At 35.5% G+C, this 22,130-nt stretch overlaps 9 protein-coding genes across 9 annotated transcripts; 6 read left to right on the forward strand and 3 right to left on the reverse strand. All coding sequences in view use genetic code 12, as the record gives it.

Moving 5' to 3' along the window:
* Positions 1-420: 420 nt before the first annotated feature.
* On the forward strand, positions 421-1,617 carry CORT_0A10430 (Bat21 branched chain amino acid aminotransferase; the record flags this gene model as incomplete). Its single annotated transcript, XM_003866819.1, has 1 exon — positions 421-1,617. One exon carries the CDS (start codon positions 421-423, stop codon positions 1,615-1,617), a length of 1,197 nt encoding a protein of 398 aa, XP_003866867.1.
* An 82-nt stretch (positions 1,618-1,699) lies between these two features.
* Positions 1,700-2,755, reverse strand: CORT_0A10440 (Hym1 protein; the record flags this gene model as incomplete). The annotated part of the gene is made up of 1 exon (XM_003866820.1): positions 1,700-2,755. One exon carries the CDS (start codon positions 2,753-2,755, stop codon positions 1,700-1,702), a length of 1,056 nt encoding a protein of 351 aa, XP_003866868.1.
* Positions 2,756-3,215: 460 nt separating this feature from the next.
* On the forward strand, positions 3,216-5,159 carry CORT_0A10450 (Vps36 protein; the record flags this gene model as incomplete). The annotated part of the gene is made up of 1 exon (XM_003866821.1): positions 3,216-5,159. The coding sequence occupies one exon, from the start codon at positions 3,216-3,218 to the stop codon at positions 5,157-5,159; it is 1,944 nt and encodes a 647-aa protein (XP_003866869.1).
* Positions 5,160-5,381: 222 nt separating this feature from the next.
* On the forward strand, positions 5,382-7,103 carry CORT_0A10460 (Ssn3 cyclin-dependent protein kinase; the record flags this gene model as incomplete). The annotated part of the gene is made up of 1 exon (XM_003866822.1): positions 5,382-7,103. One exon carries the CDS (start codon positions 5,382-5,384, stop codon positions 7,101-7,103), a length of 1,722 nt encoding a protein of 573 aa, XP_003866870.1.
* Positions 7,104-7,310: 207 nt separating this feature from the next.
* CORT_0A10470 (Cak1 monomeric CDK-activating kinase) lies at positions 7,311-8,384 on the forward strand (the record flags this gene model as incomplete). Its single annotated transcript, XM_003866823.1, has 1 exon — positions 7,311-8,384. One exon carries the CDS (start codon positions 7,311-7,313, stop codon positions 8,382-8,384), a length of 1,074 nt encoding a protein of 357 aa, XP_003866871.1.
* A 3,183-nt stretch (positions 8,385-11,567) lies between these two features.
* On the forward strand, positions 11,568-16,576 carry CORT_0A10480 (hypothetical protein; the record flags this gene model as incomplete). The annotated part of the gene is made up of 2 exons (XM_003866824.1): positions 11,568-13,338; positions 15,342-16,576. 2 exons carry the CDS (start codon positions 11,568-11,570, stop codon positions 16,574-16,576), a joined length of 3,006 nt encoding a protein of 1,001 aa, XP_003866872.1.
* Positions 16,577-16,745: 169 nt separating this feature from the next.
* CORT_0A10490 (Jjj3 protein) lies at positions 16,746-17,402 on the reverse strand (the record flags this gene model as incomplete). The annotated part of the gene is made up of 1 exon (XM_003866825.1): positions 16,746-17,402. The coding sequence occupies one exon, from the start codon at positions 17,400-17,402 to the stop codon at positions 16,746-16,748; it is 657 nt and encodes a 218-aa protein (XP_003866873.1).
* Positions 17,355-18,716, forward strand: CORT_0A10500 (Rpa49 protein; the record flags this gene model as incomplete). Its single annotated transcript, XM_003866826.1, has 1 exon — positions 17,355-18,716. The coding sequence occupies one exon, from the start codon at positions 17,355-17,357 to the stop codon at positions 18,714-18,716; it is 1,362 nt and encodes a 453-aa protein (XP_003866874.1).
* Positions 18,717-18,771: 55 nt separating this feature from the next.
* CORT_0A10510 (Lig4 DNA ligase) lies at positions 18,772-21,597 on the reverse strand (the record flags this gene model as incomplete). Its single annotated transcript, XM_003866827.1, has 1 exon — positions 18,772-21,597. The coding sequence occupies one exon, from the start codon at positions 21,595-21,597 to the stop codon at positions 18,772-18,774; it is 2,826 nt and encodes a 941-aa protein (XP_003866875.1).
* Between the last annotated feature and the right edge of the window lie 533 nt (positions 21,598-22,130).

Genomic DNA, 22,130 nt, shown 5'->3' on the forward strand with positions numbered 1-22,130 from the left:
AGAGAGGCAGAAGTTTTGATATCCAATGTGGGTATCCGAAACTGTTTACGACGGATGTTATAATCTACTGGTCAAACCGATAACTCTATTCCCCAGTGGGCCTCTTTGGCGGTTTGAATGGGCCCAGCACCGAGCCAGATAGGAAATTTAGTACTTGAAGATTGTCTTTCATGACTTACAGGGGATTGAGAAACAAATCCTTAAATACAATTTCCCTTAGTATCGCCCTTTTCCTTCCTGTTGCCTTCACATACGGTGAACCTGTAAAGTAATGGTTCGTCAATATACACTGGACGGCACGAACGGTAGCGCCGTCGGATAATATTGGATCGCTTCTTTGTGATTTCATGTCTGATTCAATTTTGACTCATCTCAATTAAGACGCCTCCAATCCTGGTCACTCTTTAACATCAGTTGAGAATGCAAATACTAAAGAGAAGTGTGCCCCTTTTGTCCCGATCTTTCCTTGCGAGATCCTTCAATCGTTTCAACTCCACCAATGCTACGGCTCCTTTGAATGCATCAAAGTTGGTAATTGAAAAAACAACTAATCCTAAGCCAAAACTCCCAAAGAATGAGTTGGTCTTCGGTAAAACATTCACTGACCATATGTTGGAGGTGGAATGGGATACAGAGACTGGCTGGGGGATACCAAAGATCTCGCCATACCACAATTTATCACTTGATCCATCAACTATTGTATTCCACTATGCCTTCGAGTTATTTGAAGGAATGAAAGCATACAGAGATAAACAAGGAAATATTAGAACATTTAGAGGGGACAAAAATATGGCAAGAATGAATAAGTCTGCAGAAAGAATTGCTTTACCACAGTTCAACGGGGAAGAGTTGCAAAAATTGATTGATCAATTGCTAATTCTTGATCAAGATTTTGTTCCAGAGGGAAAGGGATACTCTTTATACATCAGGCCTACTTTGATTGGAACGTCTGCCTCTTTAGGTGTCAGTACCCCAGATAAAGCCTTATTATACGTCATTGCATCACCAGTTGGACCTTACTACTCAAGTGGATTTAAGCCTGTCAGTTTGGAAGCTACTGACTACGCCGTCAGAGCATGGCCAGGAGGTGTTGGGGACAAGAAATTGGGAGCAAATTATGCGCCATGTGTTTTGCCTCAATTACAAGCATCCAAGAGAGGATTCCATCAAAACTTGTGGTTATTTGGAGACGAAGGATTTATTACCGAGGTTGGAACAATGAATGCATTTTTTGTATTCCAAGATCCAGCTACCGGTAAAAAAGAGTTAGCGACTGCCCCCCTTGATGGTACAATCTTGGAAGGAGTAACCAGAGATTCAATTTTAGAATTAGCTAGAACAAGATTACCAAAAGATGAGTGGGTCGTTTCGGAGAGAAAGTTCACAATCCATGAGGTTAAGGAAGCTGCCCAAAGGGGAAATTTGGTAGAAGCATTTGGTGCTGGTACCGCTGCTGTTGTTTCTCCTATCAAAAATATTGGTTTTAGAGGTGAGAACATTTCTGTCCCCGTGTCCCTTGGTAATTCTGGAGAGTTGACAGCCCAAGTAGCTGAATGGATCAGAAAGATTCAATACGGTGAAGAAGAATACAAGAACTGGTCTAGAGTAGCAAAATAGGTTCTAGGGTTTACTTTATGGACATTTGTATGAAAAAATTATTTCACCTCGTTCAATATATGAATATTATAGACCTGGATTTTTAGTTAGGTGCATTTTTATCAGGCAACTCTTCAATCTGCTTGATGATGTAATTTCTTTCCTCAAGTAAACTGGAATCATGAAAGCTAGCAAGATCGAACGTTTTGAAAAACTCAAGAAAATTGGATTTATTCTTAATCAAAGTCTCATTGACTTTGGGAGTTCGTTTCGGGTTAGCAACAAAAAACTTCAAAAGATGAAACCCTTCCAATTGTAGATTTTTCAGTTTCTCACTCAAAAGCAACATCGTATACTTGAGATTCTTTGTGTCAGCAAAGTATTTATGCAAGAATTGATAATTGGCCTTTTGAGATACTAAATCGTTGAGAAGTTTGACGCTTTGTCGTTTAGTGACATAGTTGCTTGACTTGATCAACCCGTTGATCTTTGTCATGAATGTTTCGTAATTATTTGCTAAAAATTCAGACACCAATTTTTTATGAGTAGTCAATACATCATTCAAAGTCATCATTGCGTCACAAGCAATTTCAAAAGTTGGAGTCTCCACATACTTGAAAAAATTCCAAAACAAGGGGCTGTATAGAACGTATTTATTGACTCTTTCAAACTTTATGCAATCTCTTATTATTTGGCCAGTGACGAGAGCTATTTCAGGATGTTCGGGACCTCTCAAGAGATAGTCCAATATATTAGAATGGGCGTGGACTAGGTAATCAACAACTGGAGGGGGTGACAGCGACGTGGTTGTTGGTTGTTTGACACCATTCAATGAATTTCGTCGTAACAAAGTCGAGTACACAACAACCACATCTTTTCGGGAATCAAAGTCCAATTTACTTAAAGTGAATGTTGACAAGTACAAGCTATTTGTTTGTAGAATTTCTGTTGATAGTACTTGTATTTGCTCCTGTTGGGGTTCGTTTTCATCATCGCCGTAGATAATAGCCTTAATTTGTTTTAAATATCGCCCTGATTCATCTTGATATTTTTTATAACTCGAAGGATCGTTTGTGTTATCGAGCTTGATTAACTGGTCATTTAAAGCTCTCACTAACTCTGGTGGGTTTTTGGGGTCACGTTTGAATAAAAAAGCCATGCTTTGTGAATTTGGATGCCAATACAGCTATCAGTGGAGTCTTGTTGATTAAATGACAACTGTAGAGGATGTTTAACAGATACAATTGGTTGCAGTCACGATAGTCAAGTTCAGACACCTTGAGATTGAATCAGACAATTCAGCTTGGTCAATAGAAAGAAACTATGATTGATTATGATTCTTCTCTATGTCTCAAATTCATTAAGCGGGGCAATAATAGCTCTTTGGCAATAATGTAGAAGAAGTTTGTGTGGATACTTTGCAGAAGTTGTAGATCAAAGATAATTTTCGTTTGATCTATAAAATCGCATACAAGGAAATGCAGACCAAGTCATTCTGAGACTGAGGTTACCAATCACTCACAAAAGTTTACTACAGGCTATTCAACAGCAACAAGTAGTGACTCAAAAAGCACAGTTGCTACCCACAAAAAGCTGTTCCAATTTTAAGATTGCTATAGATGTCTTGGTTGAAAATATGGCAACCTATAAAAGTTAACAGAAGTGACAGGCCAATACTCGACGACAATGAGTTTAACGTCTACATAAAAGATAATGTCGGACTATATCAAGGAAAGTCAAAGATTATTCTACATCAAAATGGGAGACTATACTTAACAAATAAAAGAGTCATTTACTTTGATAACAATGATATCAAGAATAGCATTTCCGTTAATTTAGATCAGCTCACTTCAGCAGAATTAATAGAACGATTTTTGAGGTCCTCCCCTAAAGTTAAATTGTATATCAAAACTGAGAGTCAGAGCAGTGAGGACAAGTTAAAGATGGGATCTGCAATTGGGTTTGATTGGGTATGCAAGATTTGCTCTTTCAAAAACCATGTGCCTGGAAACATACATGCAGATATGGAAGCTCCCAAGTGTATTGCTTGTGGAGTACCTAATAAGAATTTCATGCAAGACATTCTGGCCAAATCTAGTGAGAATAGCTCAATCAGTACTCCTATAGTGTCAACGAATCCTTGTACTCCAAATAACGGTTTAGTAGACCCATCTCCATCACCTGTGAATCTGACCCCAGAGCCCGCATCCTCAACTGATCGAGTACCAACTGGCCAGTGTCCGACATGTACATTCATCAACCACAAATCATTGAAATTTTGCGAAATGTGTGGCACCGAGTTGAGATCCACTACGTTTGAAATTAATAAAGCTTTAAAGGACATCTCGATCGAATCAAATCCCCTCAGCTTGAGAATTGAAGGAGAAGAGCAATATACCAATAATCAACCTTATATAAAGATTAGCTTCCGAAAAGGCGGCGAGTCCCAATTTTTTCAAGAAGTAGCAACCTTAATAGATGAGATCAAATGGGAAAATCTACGAATAAAGGGCGGTGTTAATCAGAATTCGATAAAATTGGGAAAAAATAATGAGCAGGTTAGACCAAATGGTGCTGGAATTCATGCATTGGAAGCTTTTGGTGAGCAACAAAGAAAGAACAATGAAAAGATTCTCAGCTCGTCTTTGGATGATTTAGAGCAGTTGATGTTTAAATTTGAAGATTTGATCAAGCTTTCGATATCCTTTAAAAGATTGCTAGAGAGCAAGGATAACAACATTTACAAAAGCATCCCACCATTGAGTATAAATCGCACATCAAAGCTATACCACAGCGAGCTAAGTCGACATATGAGTGAATACTTAACAAGCTTTGTACTCACTAAAAAATCCTCCATGATAACCTTGCCTGACTTGTTTGCTGAATACAATCGATTTTTAGTAAAGTGTTCTGGCTTTGGCTCTGAACTAGTAGATGTCGCTGATTTTAAGAAACTGATTGATTTGTTTCAAACTTTGAATCTTCCCGTGGTTCTGAATAAATATGAAAAGAGTGGGATTGTTGTTATTCGACCTAAAACCCATGCCCGTACGTACAGTGAGTTCATCGTGGAGCTTTTGAAGCAGCAAGAGCATAGGTATAAGAGAAGCTTGATAAGAGCAGAGTTGATCGATGACGATGATAATGATGGACTCAACCATGAGAATGGTTGTTACGGGGCCACAGTTTCAGAAATTTCGCATGCTATGAACTGGTCCTATAGTGTAACTTTGGAGGAATTGGATAAAGCTACCGACTCAGCTCAAGTTGTTATCGATCAGAGCATATCTGGAACATTTTATTACGTTAACAAGTTTGCGTACGATTTCGACTGGGATGACTCGAAAGAAGTTCAGGAAATTAAGGATGAGATTGTGGAGGAGCAGAAGGAAATCACAGCAAGTTTGAAAAATGAATACGAAAGCTCGCATGTTTCCAATTTGCTCAATCTTAATACCGAGTATGAGTTTGGAATAACAACCGAACAGCCGAAAACTTCCGATAGTCAAGCTACATCTTTGGCTAGTCAATCGCTAAATGGTTTAGAAGGATTAGAATTTTGAATATACAGACCTGGTGTAGTAAATCGTCGTAGATCACTTTTACACCTGTCTATATCTGAATGAGGCGGGAATTGCGCGAGAAATTCCCAAAAACGAACGAAAATGATTTCTGGCACTCTAGGAAAGCCCAAACTTGACTAACGAATTTAACTTTGCTTTTGACATTGATCTAATCTACCATGGACATATAGGACTTTGTATTACATTATGAAAAAGGTATCAATGAATTCGACACAGAGACAAGGTGAAGGTCAAAAATTACGTGACCAACCTCAACAACGAACAAGTCAATCCCAGCATTTGCATCCATCGGCACAATATCAACAGCATGTCTTGGGACAGTCATATTCACAGTCATTAACAAATACACTACCTTCCAATAATCCGCTTGCGCCACCATTGTATCAAAACAGCAAGAATAATTATGCTTCTCATCAGCTGAATCAACTTTCAACTATTCCTCAACCTGCACTAATGGCGTCCAATTCAATATTAACACTAGGGCCATTCAAACATCGAAAAGATTTAACTCGTGACTCAGTTCTTTCAACATATCAAATTTTGGGCTACATAGCAGCGGGTACGTATGGTAAGGTGTACAAAGCAAAACTTCGAACTACAAATGTGAATGCGAAGGATGGCGAAGAGAGGGGGAAGTTAAATGGAGGTAGCGGAAGTTTGAATGACGGGTCTGATGGTGTTGGTTTCGGTGATGGTGATCGCATCAGTAAGATAAATGCAAATGATCAAGTTAACGAGATGGCGTCTAAGGACATTTCCGTACCACCCGACGATAAATCGATAGAGACGTCACCACCAATACAATACTATGCCATCAAAAAGTTTAAGAGTGATAACCACCAAAGTTCAAATAGTAAAAACAATACTGCTGGCAATGCAAGTAAAAATTTCAATCGTGAAATTGCCCATGAAGCAGCACAATATACCGGAATCAGTCAAAGTGCCATTCGTGAAATGTCACTATGTCGAGAATTGAGTAATAAGAACATAACTAAGCTAACAGACATCATTCTAGAGAATAAGAGCATTTACATGGTTTTTGAATTTTGTGAGCATGATTTATTACAAATCATTCATTATCATTCGCATCCAGAATTGAAACCTATTCCATTACCAACGATCAAATCACTTACATGGCAGATACTTAATGGTGTTACATTCCTACACAAGAATTGGATATTCCATCGTGATTTAAAACCAGCAAATATCATGGTGACGTCAAATGGATGTGTCAAGATTGGTGATTTGGGATTAGCACGTAAATTCAATAATCCGTTGCAGAGTCTTTATACTGGTGATAAAGTTGTGGTTACTATATGGTATCGAGCTCCTGAATTGCTACTAGGAACAAGACATTATACTCCAGCAATTGACCTATGGGCAGTTGGATGTATATTAGCAGAATTATTATCATTACGACCTATATTCAAAGGAGAAGAAGCCAAAATAGATATAAATAATAAGAAACTGGTTCCATTTCAAAGAAATCAATTTCAAAAAATTATTGAAGTTATGGGTACGCCAAATTTGAAAAATTGGCCCAGTTTAAACAAGTATCCTGAATTTGTTTCATTTACACAACAAATTACTCAAACTTATTCATCAAATTTATCACAATGGTACAAGATGATTGGTGGTGAGAATAAACAATGTTTGGAGTTGTTGTATGGATTATTGAAATATGATCCTGAAGTGAGATTAACTGCTGATCAAGCATTGGTGCATAATTTCTTTTTGGAATTGCCTAAAGTAACTGAAAATGCATTTGAAGGATTGAATTTAAAGTATCCTAATAGGAAAATATATGTTGATGATAATGATATTGGTCAAAACGGGGGCAATAATAATAATAATAATAATAATAATACCTTTAAACGTAATGTTGGGTTTGATGATGGGGGGAACAAGAGGAAAAGAGTGTAATAAATGTGAGGAGGTGGATACTAAGAGTCATTGTATACGATTGTTTAGATTACGATTTGTAGTAGTTTGGCATTTGAATGATAACAGTGTATGTATTGTATTTTATATGCGGCGTGATCAATTAACGTATCCCGCTGTAACAAAAACTCCGATCTGAAACCATATCAAAGGAGATCTTCTATTAGAAAAATACACCTCAATTACCAAATGAAGTTGGATGATCTATACACAGATAAGCAATTGATATGCAATAGTCCTATATCAGATATATGCAAAGCCAAACCGAAAACCACTAATGCATCTACATCAGATTATGTGTGTTTAAAAATTGTTGATGTTGATTTCAAGATCCCACCACATTCAATTAGACGAGAAATCAAAGCTATTAAAGCGTTACAAGATCATGATGGGATAGTAAAGTACATTGATGATTTTCAAATTTATGAGGATGTCATACTAGTGTTGGATTACTATCTGTATAACTTGAGTCAATTAATGAAGCATAAGAAATATTGTCGTAAACGGACACGATATAACCTAGATGGCGGTGAAGGATCTAATGAATTGAAATACATATTATCGAACATAATCCCACAATCACAAGCAAAACAATTTGTCACTAATTTGATATCAGCGGTCAAATTCATTCATGCAAACGATATAATTCATCGTGATTTGAAACCGAGTAATTTGTTATTTATAAATGATGATATAACACACCCTGTAATTGCTGATTTTGGAGTTTGTTACAATCTATTGGACCCACCTCAAGATGAGCCATTGATGCAGAAATATACTGATGTGTGTACTGGTATTTACAAGTCACCGGAATTGTTATTAAGTGTAACTAATTATTCATTCGAAGTTGATATTTGGTCAATTGCGATCGTCTTGACTGTATTTTATTCACCAGATTTCAAGAGTGTATTAATACGAGAAGACCATCTGGGGGGCGGAGGGGAAGGAGGGGAAGGAGGAAATAACGATGATGAAGAATTGAATGACGAGTCTAATATAAGTGATTTACATTTGTTAAGCTGCATATTTAAAGTGTTTGGTACCCCATCTTATAATAGAGATGACGTTGGAACTGATGAGGAAAGAGAGGAATTGTATTGGCCAGAATTGGATGACGATAATTTACATTTCAAAAAGTTCAATTTGAAAAAGTTTAAAAGAATGGGTTTGGCGGAGATTATACCAAAATGTGAAGATGAAGAGGTTAAGCAATTGTTTCAAAAGATGACTCGTTATGATAGAATAAAACGACTGATTGATTGAGTAAGGAGACGGGGGAGAAGATTTCAATTTGTATTTAAATGCACTATTTACAGTGAAAGTTTTCTTTTTGTAGACACAACAACATAAATAAAATGAACGAAAAAGTGCTGAAGAATGAAAAGACGTGTTTATTTAACAAATGCACGTGATGCAATTCTTGGTTCATTGCCCAAGTTATATTGTTTGTTAGTTGAGAGAATTGTCAACCGCACCAAATAATGAATGTTTCAAATGTGATAAAAAGCCCTATAATATACTCTTGGGATGAAACCGTTTGAGAGTGAGAAGATAAAAGAAACACTCTGATTTACGGGAAAGACCAACAAAATATTACTTGATTGTAATAACATCAGTGGCCCACACAAACTCCATCTGTTCTACTGATTTTGTTGCTAAAATTTGGTAAAAACAATTAAATTTTAAATTAGGCTTCTATATAGGACCCCTTATTTGCAGCATCGTCCACTTTGAATGTTTCCCGAAAATAAGCGAATCATAACCCAACTCAAAGTGTCAACTTAAAAAGCTTGTATTCCGGTAACTAATACTCGAAATTCGCGTGACACTTGTAGATTAGAATGTGTGTATAAAGTTTTTTATACAATAAGCCACTATAATGAATTTACCCCACCACCACATGAGTGTGTGCGAGTTTGAAAAAAATATGTAAAAAACGTTTGTTTCTTAATTTTTTTGCCTCGATTGCTTCACAATGCCCCCCCCACTCTCGCAGACTGGTCGCGAAATTACTAAACAATGTGTCTCTGTGGACATTATGCAAACAAAAGAGTAGTTGGGTTTTAAGGAAGAGCAATATATATAGTTTTAGTTGACCCGTACTTACACTGTAGACATTAAAGCTTGATGACGTATTCAATCCCCCAAAACTGTGATATAAATAATATAAATAGAAAAGTGTCTGATTAGTGATGGTTATGAGCCTCTTAGTAGTCATCTAGCGGACAAAATAGGAAATACAGAAATTCGACAAAAGAGAAAGTCTCTTTTTGTGCCCCTTTTCAGCTAACGTTTGATTTGAAAGTGGAGTATTTGTTACCGGAGTTTGATAATGGAATTAATGCAAAATGCGTTAAATATATTTGTGCAATACATATAATATTTTTGTTTTATTTATCTGTTATTGTTACCAAAATGTATATATGTTTGCAAATCTTTGCAAATCTGGATGGATGGAAAAAAGAAAGAGGAAACTTAATAACGCACTAATGTATCATAGAACAAACGTATTTAGTCAACATTGGTTATTTGGTTTTGGAATTTCCACGGGTTTATACGCTCTCAATAGATAATGTATAATGGCTTGTTTCACCAATGAGGTTCACTTTAATGTTGGGAGTCACTGTTTTGTTTATACTCAGACTTTTTGTGTTTCTTGGATTAAGATCATTTTTCTAGGAGTATTGTATTGAAATGTGTCTGCTCTACTACAGACTCATTAAACACCATACAATGATCTGATATTTATAGTGAAGGTTATATGTCCATCTTTTGAATCTACCGTTGATCTACGTATGAGGAGAATTAGGGCATGTAACTGGTACCTATATGATTTTTTATGTTTACAAAACGGATCATGGATGTTCTTATGTTGAAAGAACGGAAAAAAAAAGTTAAATGACATATTTGTGTTACACAAATTTGGAAAGTTAACAATACGGCAATTGTTACCTAAGTTACACAAACATACAAAACAATGAAATTATTTTTGGAGAGGGGAAATTATTGAAAAAGAGAAAAGTCGAAATTGTGGAGATCTTTGCTTACATTCTTTTTTGTGTGCGTTTGCAGAACATCAAATGCTTTTATCTCTATCTACAAATCAATGTACTGATAGTAGTAGCTTTATATTTCTAGTCCAGAAGTACACTACTTTAGATACATGTAATACCGCTTACATCAATACTGTATAGATCTGATCCCATGCCTGATTTTTTCTTTCTTTCTCGTCCCTGTGCCAATCTCTTGGTGTAGATCTCTCTCTCTACGTTGGTCAAGAACGTTAAGTCTAGAACCGTTAGTGCTTTGTGTATACACAAGCACAAACTGCCTGAAAATATGCTAAACATAGCTCGGTGTTTCTACCAGTACGGAGACGATCCGTTATCGTGGTAGTACACTTATAGGTACTGAATTATTGAACCATTTTTAGTTTGTGGAAGGAAATACTGAAATAAAGAAAAAAAAATTTTTCTTTCTTTAAACCAAGAGATCTGTCAAAACTACTTTTACAAAATCATTTCTTTTTTTGCTTAATCCTCTAACTTATCTGCTCTCTGTCTGTAGCTTAGTTCAATACTAAGTTAGTACATATCGGTGTTTCTCATAGTATATATCATTTGCTATGCCTGATACACCATTAAAATTAATGACAGTTATTGTTGAAATGAAATCAGAAATTAAAAATACAAAATAGCAAAAAATAAATATTTAGTTTTGTCCTGCATATAAAATAAAATAAAAATAAAAATACTTCAAATAAAGAGTAATGCTAATCTTTATTAAAAGAGTATATATATAACCAACTACATATATTCCAAATCTAAATTCATATTCACATATCTTATTATTAAAATAGTACATACTACTACACATCTATACCACCTACGTATAACACGCTATCCAACAAACTACACTCAAACAGCTACAACTACTCAACAAAACGAGAAAACGCAAACAATACAATAGGGAACAACGACCCAACACCAACAAAAAGAGAAGAAGAGACAAGAGTACACCCACCAAAAAGTACACTTCAATATACTTCAATACACACATCTAGACTTTGATAACCCTGTTTGACGACAATAGTTTAGCTTAGCTTCAGGATAAAAATACAGGGTTAACTCAGAGTATTGCAAGATCTACTGGAACTGCATACACACGCACAACTGATAGATATTAACACAGCAAAACACCTACATAAACTTATTATCTTCGCTGTACAAGGTATCTACTAGTACACATCATAAATATCTACTTGCAGATAACATCAACGGTTGATTTAAAAAGTTTTTGGTTTTTTTTAATTCACTGTATTCCTGTTTCTTTTCAATTTTTACAACCATACATACAAAAATCAACGGACAACTAACGTCAACCAACTAACACCAACCAACTAGCTTACAACCACGATTTATATTTCAAATAAACTACTCACACACAATGCACTTATCTAAAGGTTTCAATAAACTAAATTTGGATTCAATAGCACCAGATTTGAACTTACCCTTTCCTAACAATAATAATCAAACGCATTCCAAACCAAATAAACCAAATAAACCCCCAGTGTTTACTAGCAAAGCGTTTATGGGAGGTATAGGCACTGATGAATTGGATGAAACCCCACCACCTTCCATATTAAAGAATATTGACTATGACTATTTGGAAAAACATTTTCAAATTTACAAGTACTATCCATCATATGTTCATAATGGAGATATATCAACTCCTGAGCTAAAGGATTTGATTATTGATAAACCTATTTATAACGAAGCCAATAAGCATGTGAAACGGAAAAAGAGAAAAAGTGTTAAACCGAGACTGAAGGGTAACAATAACGTGGATGAGGATTCAGCTGGTGGTCCTGTGCAAGATGTAAGGCAGTTGAGAAAAGAACAGCGAGAGGAAAGAAGGGAGTTGAGAAAAGAACAAAGAGATGAAAGGAGAGAACTAAGGCAGAAGCAAAAACTGCAACTGCAGGCACCACAACTGATGAAAAAGAGCTATTCTGGTCATTATATGAACAAAGTCAATAGTTTAAATTGTGCCAATGGTGGAAGTAATGATGTTGGAGCTACCCATGGTGTCAATCCATATCAAATGAGGACCCAATTCAGTAACAATACCACAAACAACAATGCAGGCAGTGGAGATGAATATTATTGGAACAAGAATCAGCCAATGTCTAGAACCAATTCGCAATTTAGTCATGTTAACAATTATGGGTCCAATATGAAGAAAGTTGGTTCTTCATCCGCTTCTTCTGATGACGATCCAGATTGTGCAGAATTGGATCCCACTGGTATGGGAAGAGTTGGTAGTGGTGGTGGCTATGACTCAGAAAGAACTGAAGTTGAAGATGAGTTCAATCCAATTGCTTTCAACAATCCATTTGATTTTGGTAAGAAATTGTCTACTGCTGGTGCCACAATGAAGGAAGAAGGAGGTATTGCCCCCGCTTCATCAACAATGATGTCAAATTCATCGTCTTACAACAACTACAACAATGGGCCTACTAAAACCCATCAAAATTCATTGTTTAGCAACCCACAATATTCTTATCTATACAGCTCAAGAACCAATTCAAGAAATAATTCAGTTGCTGGTCCAATGACTGGATTACCCGATAATCATCCAGTTCCAGCAGCTGTTCCACAGAGAAGATCTTCATCAGTTACATTGATCAATAACAGTCAAAATTCATCTCAAAATAGGAACAATACTGTCAACAATAATGGAAATGGTGTTTCTTATGGTACTCATCATATATCACAGCCAAAGAGAAATAACTCAATAGCTACTAAATTTATGAATATGTTTAAGAGTGATAGCCAAGATTCAAATAATCTGTCTAATAGTAACCAGCATGATGAGGATGAGATACTTGGTATAGATGAATATGCAATTGACAGTAGTGGTATCATGATGCGTAAAGAATCAACTAAACTGCACAAGATGAGTAACAACGTCAGTATGTCAAGAAGACAAAGTTTATTTGGCCATAATCAAGCAGCAGCACCACCACCAGCACTAGACCCAGAGGAAAACAGTTACAAGCCAAAAGCAGGTCCATTAGCAACAATGGGATATGTAGGTGGTCATCCAATGACAAAATCCAACAGTTTTGATCAAACGAAATCACAACGAACAAAATTAAAGAATAAATTGAAAATGAGATTTACTAACGAACTGAGACGATTTAGTGAACAGTTTGGTATGTATAAACCACAATGTCGGAATATTTTTCTACTAATGAAGCGAGAGACACATGCACTGAACAGTATGTGTGTTGATCCAACTTTCTAGTGATTCTAAATGGGATAATTGGGAGAAGAATATTTATCATAAAAGGGAAAATGAAATCAGCTTTATGGAAGGAATTACTAAAAGGAAATTGGGACTGATAAAATCAAGGGTGTAGAGGTCCTACAATGTAATGGGCTGTTGGTTGCAAAAGATCGTGACATCGGTAATATTAAGTAGTGCATTTTTGACCAAAAAAGTTGTTTTAGAAAAAGTGGGGTTAGCAATTATTTGGAATTGGTAGTGTGCAGTTGAACAAAATCACACAAATAAAGTGGGGAAGAATCATCAGCACACAAAGACAAAGTACTTGAAACCAATAGAAAGGAATGTTCAAAGTGAGATCTTCCCCCCACAAACAATAATCAGTCTAGTTAGAGGAGTGATGTAAAAGAAGTGAAATGCAAAGAATGTTAAAATCACCTACACCCAATGGCCTTGTTTGTGTTTGCGGTTTGGTTTTGTCAAGTTGTTGAGTGGCTACAGAGACAAACAAAAAAGGTGGGGATGTAAAATCTGTGTTCTACACGACACTAAGACAATCAAGCCCATTTCAAAAAGAAAGATTAGGGAGTGCCACCTTGGGCTTGACATATTGCAGTCAGTGTATCTGGAACCTGCAAAGTTGTTTGCTTGTTCGTTTTTTTGGTGGGATATTTTCAAATTTGGAAAGGCGGGAATGTTCTTTTGTTTTTGTTGTGTGGGTGATTAGTGTCTGCTTTTGTGTCTGTCTGTCTGTCTGTCTGATTATGTTTTGGTTGATTGTTTGTTTGTTTTTTCTGACACAAAGTTTTGAAATTGAATGATCGATTTTTTATTATGGAGAGAGAGAGGTTGACGACACAGCAAAAAAACAATTAATCAACAAAAAACAACAAAAACAAAAATCAATCAAACGAAATCATATTTTAAAAATATCTTTCTTTCTTCAACAGCAACAACTAAAACTACAACCACAACCACAACCACAACTACTACAAGTAGACACACCCCGATCAGTATATTAATCATACGGGTTAAGGTAGAAAGAAAGATACACTCACACAACATCAACTACTTTGTTACATAATTGCTGTTTCAAGTATATTAGTTTTTGGTCATTCATAAATTTGAGTCAATCCAGAGTATTAGTTCGCTAGACAACTAACCTGATTTGATTCCCATCAACGATAACATCAACAAACTATATAACTGTCGTATTTGACCAATTGAAAGAAAAACAGAAGGTAAAGAGTTAATTTTTGTTGCTTGAATAACAACAGTATCATCAACATCATCAGTTTTAATTTTTTTCCACCTACCCCAGACAATCAAGCAACAACAGTATAGTTTTTGCATTGACAACCATCACTGTAACTCCTCAAGAAGTAGCAGCAGCACCAGTTTAACAGACCAATTTCAATTGTGTGTTTTGCTAATTACACCAGCCATCAGTCACTCCTTTTAACAGTCACCTAATTTTTGGTCCCAGTTAAGTCCACAAATACATTGATTCATTTTTGTTTGTGAGAGATATTACATCATCATCACATCTAACGCGATCTCGAGGAAAAAAAAAAGACTTCAGATTTTTTTCTATTGTTTTTGACGGATTTTAATTGTCAGTTTTGTCGAGAAAGTTCCAATTTTTTTTCCTTTGACTTCTTTCCGTTCAGTCAACACTGTCATCCGATAACTCAAATTTTGAACCAATTTAAGCCAATTGAATAACAAGACGTGCCCCCCTCCCTTCTGGAAAGATAAATCTTCTTATAAACATTTTTCCAATTATAGATACTCAACCATCCTCATCACACAACATTCATTTTCCCATTTCCCTAGAATCACTAATTGTCATCCATTTCGCATCATTTTATTTCTATATATTTACAACATCTTCCTTCAGCTTATACTAACAAATCATGTCTAAAATAGAAGTTGTTACTGAAAATGTCACAAATGGTCATACGGGTGAAACTCAAACGATACAGTATACTCAATCACAAATGGTTGGTCATGGATCATTTGGAGTGGTTTTTCAAACACAAATTATGCCAACTAATGAGATATGTGCTATGAAACGGGTACTTCAAGATAAACGATTCAAGAATCGTGAATTGCAAATTATGAAGTTGGTGCATCATCGAAATATTGCTGATTTAAAGTATTATTTTTACACCAATAACGACAAGAATGAATTGTATTTGAATTTGATTTTGGAGTTTGTTCCCGAAACTCTTTATAAAGCAAGTCATTACTATGTGTCCAAAAGATTGAGTATGCCGCCATTGGAAATCAAATTATACACATATCAAATGTTTAGAGCATTAAATTATATCCATTCACAAGGAATATGCCATAGAGATATCAAACCTCAAAATCTATTGATTAACCCAACCACAGGAGAGTTGAAATTGTGTGATTTTGGTTCAGCCAAGATTTTGAATCCACTGGAACCAAATGTTTCCTACATTTGTTCAAGATATTATCGAGCACCTGAATTAATCTTTGGAGCTACAAACTATACAACCAAGATTGACGTATGGAGTGCCGGATGTGTAATGGCTGAATTGATTCTTGGTCAACCTTTGTTTCCTGGTGAGTCAGGTATTGATCAGTTGGTGGAAATAATCAAGATTTTAGGAACACCTTCAAAAGAGCAAATTAAGAGTATGAATCCAAATTATATGGAGCATCGATTCCCCCAAATCAAGCCAATACCGTTACACAAGATTTTCAAAAAGATGGCACCTGATTGTATACAATTTTTGATCAAAGTATTACAATATAGTCCATTGGAAAGAATTAGTTGTATTGAAGCCATGGTTGATCCATATTTCGATGAATTACGTAATGAATCAACCAAATTGCCCAATTATAGAAAATTGTTTTCCCAACAATTTCATCATAGTACCGCTGGTTCTTTGGGTGGCCCCACGTCCCATTCAAATGCTGCTCAATATCAGTTGTATGATTCTCAACCAGATATGAAGGATTTACCAGAATTGTTTGATTTCGATGATCGAGAATTAAGTGTTGCTCCAAATTTGGATTCTGCATTGATTCCATCATGGGCTTGGAATCATTTGAATTTGAAACAGGGGCCAATAAACAATTTGAACGAATTTGCACCAATGACTAAAGAGGAACTAAAAGTTACATTAGAATAAAAAAATTGAAAATGAAAGTATTTGAAATGATTGAATGATTAGGAATAGATAAACTGCATTGTAATGGACAAACCTACTAACCTTATAGTTAAAAAGTCTATAAAATTGTAATGAAATGTACATTGAAAGAGGACAATCTTGTAGTGAGGATACGTTTAGTCTTCTCTGATTACTCTATCTCTTCGTAATATTTAACATGGATCCATAAGCTGCAACTATTACATTGCACAATGATATCAAATCTACCTTCCTCTCCGTCACAGTTGGTTCCCTTTGTAATCAAATCATTTTCTGTTAAAATCATTCCCAGTTCACATTGACATCGAGGGCATATCTTGACAAACTGCATCTCAGTGGCCTCAGTGTTTTCATCACTCTTTGCCTCTACTTCAACACATTGAAAATCATCCAAAGTAAATGAATCCAATCCATCACCAGTCAAATTGAATCCCCTAATTTTCGATTGCGTTTGTAAATCTGAGTCGTATTGGGATCGTAGTTGTGGTGAAACAAGTGTGCTGTATGCAGTTATTATCTGGTTGATATCGGGTTGGGCGCTAGGAGGAGGTGATGTCGTTGGTGATGTACCATTGGTGGTATGGGTAGATGCTTTATCAGGGTGAGTTGATAGTAGTTTTGCTTTGTAGGCTGTTTTAATTTGGTCTTGCGTTGCTGTTGATGAGATGTTTAGTATCTCATAGTATGTGAGTTGTTGGTGTGTCATAGTGTAGTGTATTTGATCATTGTATTGAGTTGGTCCTCGTTCTTTCGCAATCAAATGGTTCATCTCATCAGAATAATTTTTTTTTTTAATCATTTGGATCATCAACAGTGGTACATCTATTCTTGTCACCAGTCGCAACCAAAGAGGATCTCGATAACAGCTTGGACCATGTCATCTTCATCATCACATATCAAGGTCTCATCATACACCGATGAACCAGTTGCTGCAGTAGGTTCATTTTTCAACGGACTCTCGATCCCACCATCAACTGAATTTGACATCTACAAAAACAAGAAAACCGACAATTACCTAATCCATGGAGAATCAGATCATTTAGAATATAATGGAGACTCTACCTCGACTCAAGACTTGAATGAATACGTCGTAGCCATGTATGATCCAAATACCAAATCAGTTGAATTATTCAAAACCCCCTATGTCCAAACAAAAGTAACTTCAAAACAATACAAAGTATACAAGGGTCCATCAGTTAGATCTACTGGTATAAAGAATGTAACTCAAAGAAATGCGTTGGGAGAAGCGTTTGGTACCAAAAAGGCTAAACAAGCAATCACCAATTTGGAAAAGAACAGAATTGATGCTGATAAATTACAAGATATGGAAATGGATATCATCGATAGTGTTCAAGACTCACTCACTGCTAGTAACAACAACAACAACAATTCAGCAAATGCAAATAATGGCAGTGCTAGTCAAAATGATGCATTCTCCAATAGCCCCATCCCTAGACCAAATGTTGATGCAACTAATGTTGAACACATTTACCCCATCAAATCCATCATCCCAGCCAAAGATTGGTCCTATATTCGTGTTCAATCAATTTTCACTGATTCGGATCCAATTTCCCAATTCCCATCATCACCAGAATTTATTAAAAAACAATTACCTTCGATCATCGACCAACAAAATTTAGAAAAATTACAAATTTTATACTATGCATCTTTATTATTTGCCATTTATGAGAATCGTCGAGTTAGTTCGAAAGATCAATTAATGACCAAATTAGACCACAAGCCATCTGAAGCTTTAGTTGATACAATTTTGACCAATTTCACTATTGCACGTACTTCAAAATTTGGGAAATCTAAAGATCGTTCATTTACAATTGATCCTCATAATGAAGATAAATTACTTTGCTATTTGATTATATTGATTTTACATTTGTCTAATTTTTCAGTGGCTTTGAACCCCTTAGCTCGTGATTTGAAATTGAAACCTACTAAACTAGTGGCGTTATTTAGAGCTGTGGGAGCAATTATTAAATCGGCAACGGTGGGAGAGGCTGAAGCCTTGGGAATACCAAAGAGTAGTGTAGGCACTTACAAGATTGCTCATTTGAAGGTGCCCTTCAAGATGCCTGAATTGACAAGAAGAAGAGGTGGAGCAAAGAGGTGATCAATTGAGTCATAAAAAGTGATCTCATTAAATGTGTGTGTGTTTGTAGTCCATGTTAATAAAATTTGTAATCTTCGGGATCAGCAACGCTATTGGATCTAATAGATTCATGAATAAAATTCTCCGTGACAGAGAATGGAATCTTACTTCTAAATTTTCCGTTACTAATTCGTAGATTTCGATTAATCTGCTCATAAATCTTTTTCAATGTTGCAATAGTTTGTTGTCGTAACTCTTCTTCTTCATAACTAGGAACCACGATATATCCACAATTTACAAAATCATCAACAACCTCACCACTAAATCGTTCAATACGGTTTTTAACCAATTGACCAGCTAAAGATGTACCAATTACGTGGAAAGTTATCCCCGCAAATAAATACAATATGGGTTTAATTGCACCATCCCATTCAAATTGTTGTCGAAATTCATTCACTTCTTCACGAGTTAAATTGGGAGCATTGATTTGATCAAGTGGTAAATGAACCGTATACGAATCACCATATGTGCCAACTCGTTGATCATACATTGGCCAATTCTGAGAATCAAATATGAAACAAGGTTCTAGCTGCAAAATGTGGTTTCGTTTGATACATTCGAAAATCCACGATGGTTTAACTAAATCTAAACCTTGGGATAGGTATCGTTGGCTTGTAGGTAGGCTCTTTTCAGTAATGATTATAATTTGTAAATAAGTCTCTGCATCAATTGAATTGATTAAATGACCTCCAAACCGTTTAACTAAAGTTTTTAATTCTTCAATGGTAATAATTTCCCCATGGGGATCACGTTTATCACTCAAGATTAAAAACTCAAAACTTGCAAATAAATCCAGTTCTATTTTAACTTTTTTCAAATTCAGTGGTTCATTAAACGAGGTCAATTTAGTCAATTCTTTCTTCTTTATTGTAGTAGCTTGTGGTTTCAAATTTAAATCTTGCATATAATTCTGTTTTAATTCAAAATATTCTTGCATTGAAATACATTCACCAATTGATTTATCTTCACGTATACGACGACAATGCATATTGTGTAATGTTGTCCCCACGGCAAATGTAGCTTCTGGTCGTACATCAATTGATCGAGCTCGAATTTCTAAAACTAATGAGTATTTCGGATCAATCCAAAAATCCGGCTTTTTGCGACCAAATTTTATCAACTGCTCGGGTGGCATTTTTTGTGCTGTATTGATCCATCGACCATGGGTTAATCGTTCGATCTTGTCAAATTCTTCAATTCCAAATCCATTGGCACACATGCAGAAACTATAATAAGATCCATAGTATTCACTACCTTCTTGTTTATTAATTAATCCCATCATGTACGAATTTTTTACACCCGGGTTCTTGCCAATAACTACTAAATCTAAATTTTCACCAAACTTCTCTAAATAATCCGGTTTCACTTTAATCCAATTGGGATTTCTAAACCCATCGATTACATATCTCAGTTGAGTGTGTTTTAAGACTAAACCTTCACTTCGCTTAGTAACAACTTCACGTACGGCTTTTTCAACATCCACAACACTGGAACCTAATCTAGCATCAAGAACTTCAAATCTATTTGGCACAGGTTTAATGATTCGTTCCAATAAATTTTTTCGAAAAAATAACGGGTAATTACTCAAATCACGGCCATTTAAGTACAAGATATCAAATATTAGATAGTAAGGATAACTTGTTTGCTGTTCATAATGATCAATGGTTGTAAATTGACGTACACTTTCTTGAATCGCCAGTGATTTCAAGGTACCAAATGGTAATATTGCTTGTCTTTTGTAGTCATAAGCCACCATTTCCCCATCAAGAACGATTGAATCAATATTATTGGCAAATGCATCTCGTATATACTTAGTTAAGGATCCAAATTGAAACGATTCACCATATAAAAATGAATAATCTTTTAAACGTCTTGAAAAAAATTTGAATCGGTTGCCCTCCTTATGCAACAACATTCGATCACCATCCATCTTTTCTTCAATGTAAAACTTATCCTCCAATTCCAACTGAGTGAACTTTTGTTCATATTGTGGACCCATTGGTTGTTTCTTTTGTAATTTACGAACAACAGCATTGTAATTTGAATTTAATTTCACCGCCAATTGTGGTTTGAACTTGTATCTAGGTTGAATTCCTAAATATTCTCTAGCTAATCTCCTGTTTGGGTCACTCAACAAGTTAAATGTCGTTTCCAAATTATTACAAATGCTGTATAATCTATACCCATCAGGGTGCCAACTATTGAAAAAATACTTCTCCATATGAATCAAAATTGGTTTCTTCAATATAAAGTGAATCAACCAACGAATCTCTTCAATTCTTAAATTATCAAATAATGGTTGTAAAATTTCTAAATGTTCTTGTGATTGTTTAGCCATTGTTAAATCATCCAATATGGAATTGATTTGAGGAACATTATACTCTTTACAACGTTCAACAAATGGTCGCCGTGTAGCAATTATTCTTGCAGATTGCAACGGTAAATCTCTAATTTTCCGTTCATCAACTGCAAATCGTTTAGATTTTTGATATTGTCGGTTCCAATAATGAAGTAAATTATATTCTTCAGTGTCTTTGGAGATCTTGTACATTTTGATAATAAGTCGAGCTAATACCACCTCTTTTATGACATATAATCTGCTGGTCTTTTCAGGGAATATTAGATTAGCTGACTGAAGCATATCATTACCAATATGAGTCCGGAAAGTAGAAATGAAATCATTGATAATTTGTGCTCTACGTTCAGTTATGGTTGAAGCTTCTTGTAAATTATGACGTTTCACTGCATCAAGTTTATCAAATAATTCATTGGTAAGAAGTGTGAGAGTTGGTTCTATGTTGTTTGGTGGTGGAGGTTGAACATTGTCGAGCAAACACAGCATATGGGTCGATACTGCTGTAAAGGTGGTAAAATAAAAGGAGTTAAGTTTTAGGGGGAAAATAAATCAGCGCTACCGGTCCTTGTAAATCTGCATGTAGATGAGGGAATGGTGCTAATGCCTTGCGTTTGCAATACATGTAACCTCTTACTGAGTATGAATACATGACCTGGTATACAAGGTATTTTCTCAGTCATTGCTTTTGTAAACATCCCTTATCAGCAATATTCTACTCAACTTTACTAAATCGTTCTTTTGCAACTACTCAAATCAAAGTGAGAGGTAAGTCCAATGAACAAAATTTAAGGAAGCTATAGGAACAACATGCTTTTGTTTTGGTATGGAAGACGTGAGAAAGATAACTCTTTAACCCAAGGAGTTTCTAAAAAACAGCTATTCAATACGTGTCATTGTAATTGATACAAAAGAAGTGTAAAATTAATTAAAATGTTATGCGCTTATCACGAACCATCCTTCGTTCAAGTTGGCAACTACAAGTTCATACCTTTTAGGTATATAAACTTCCTGTATTTCAA

Source organism: Candida orthopsilosis, assembly GCF_000315875.1.
Source record: "Candida orthopsilosis Co 90-125, chromosome 1 draft sequence".
In the NCBI taxonomy this organism is placed as follows: Eukaryota; Fungi; Ascomycota; class Pichiomycetes; order Serinales; family Debaryomycetaceae; genus Lodderomyces; species Lodderomyces orthopsilosis.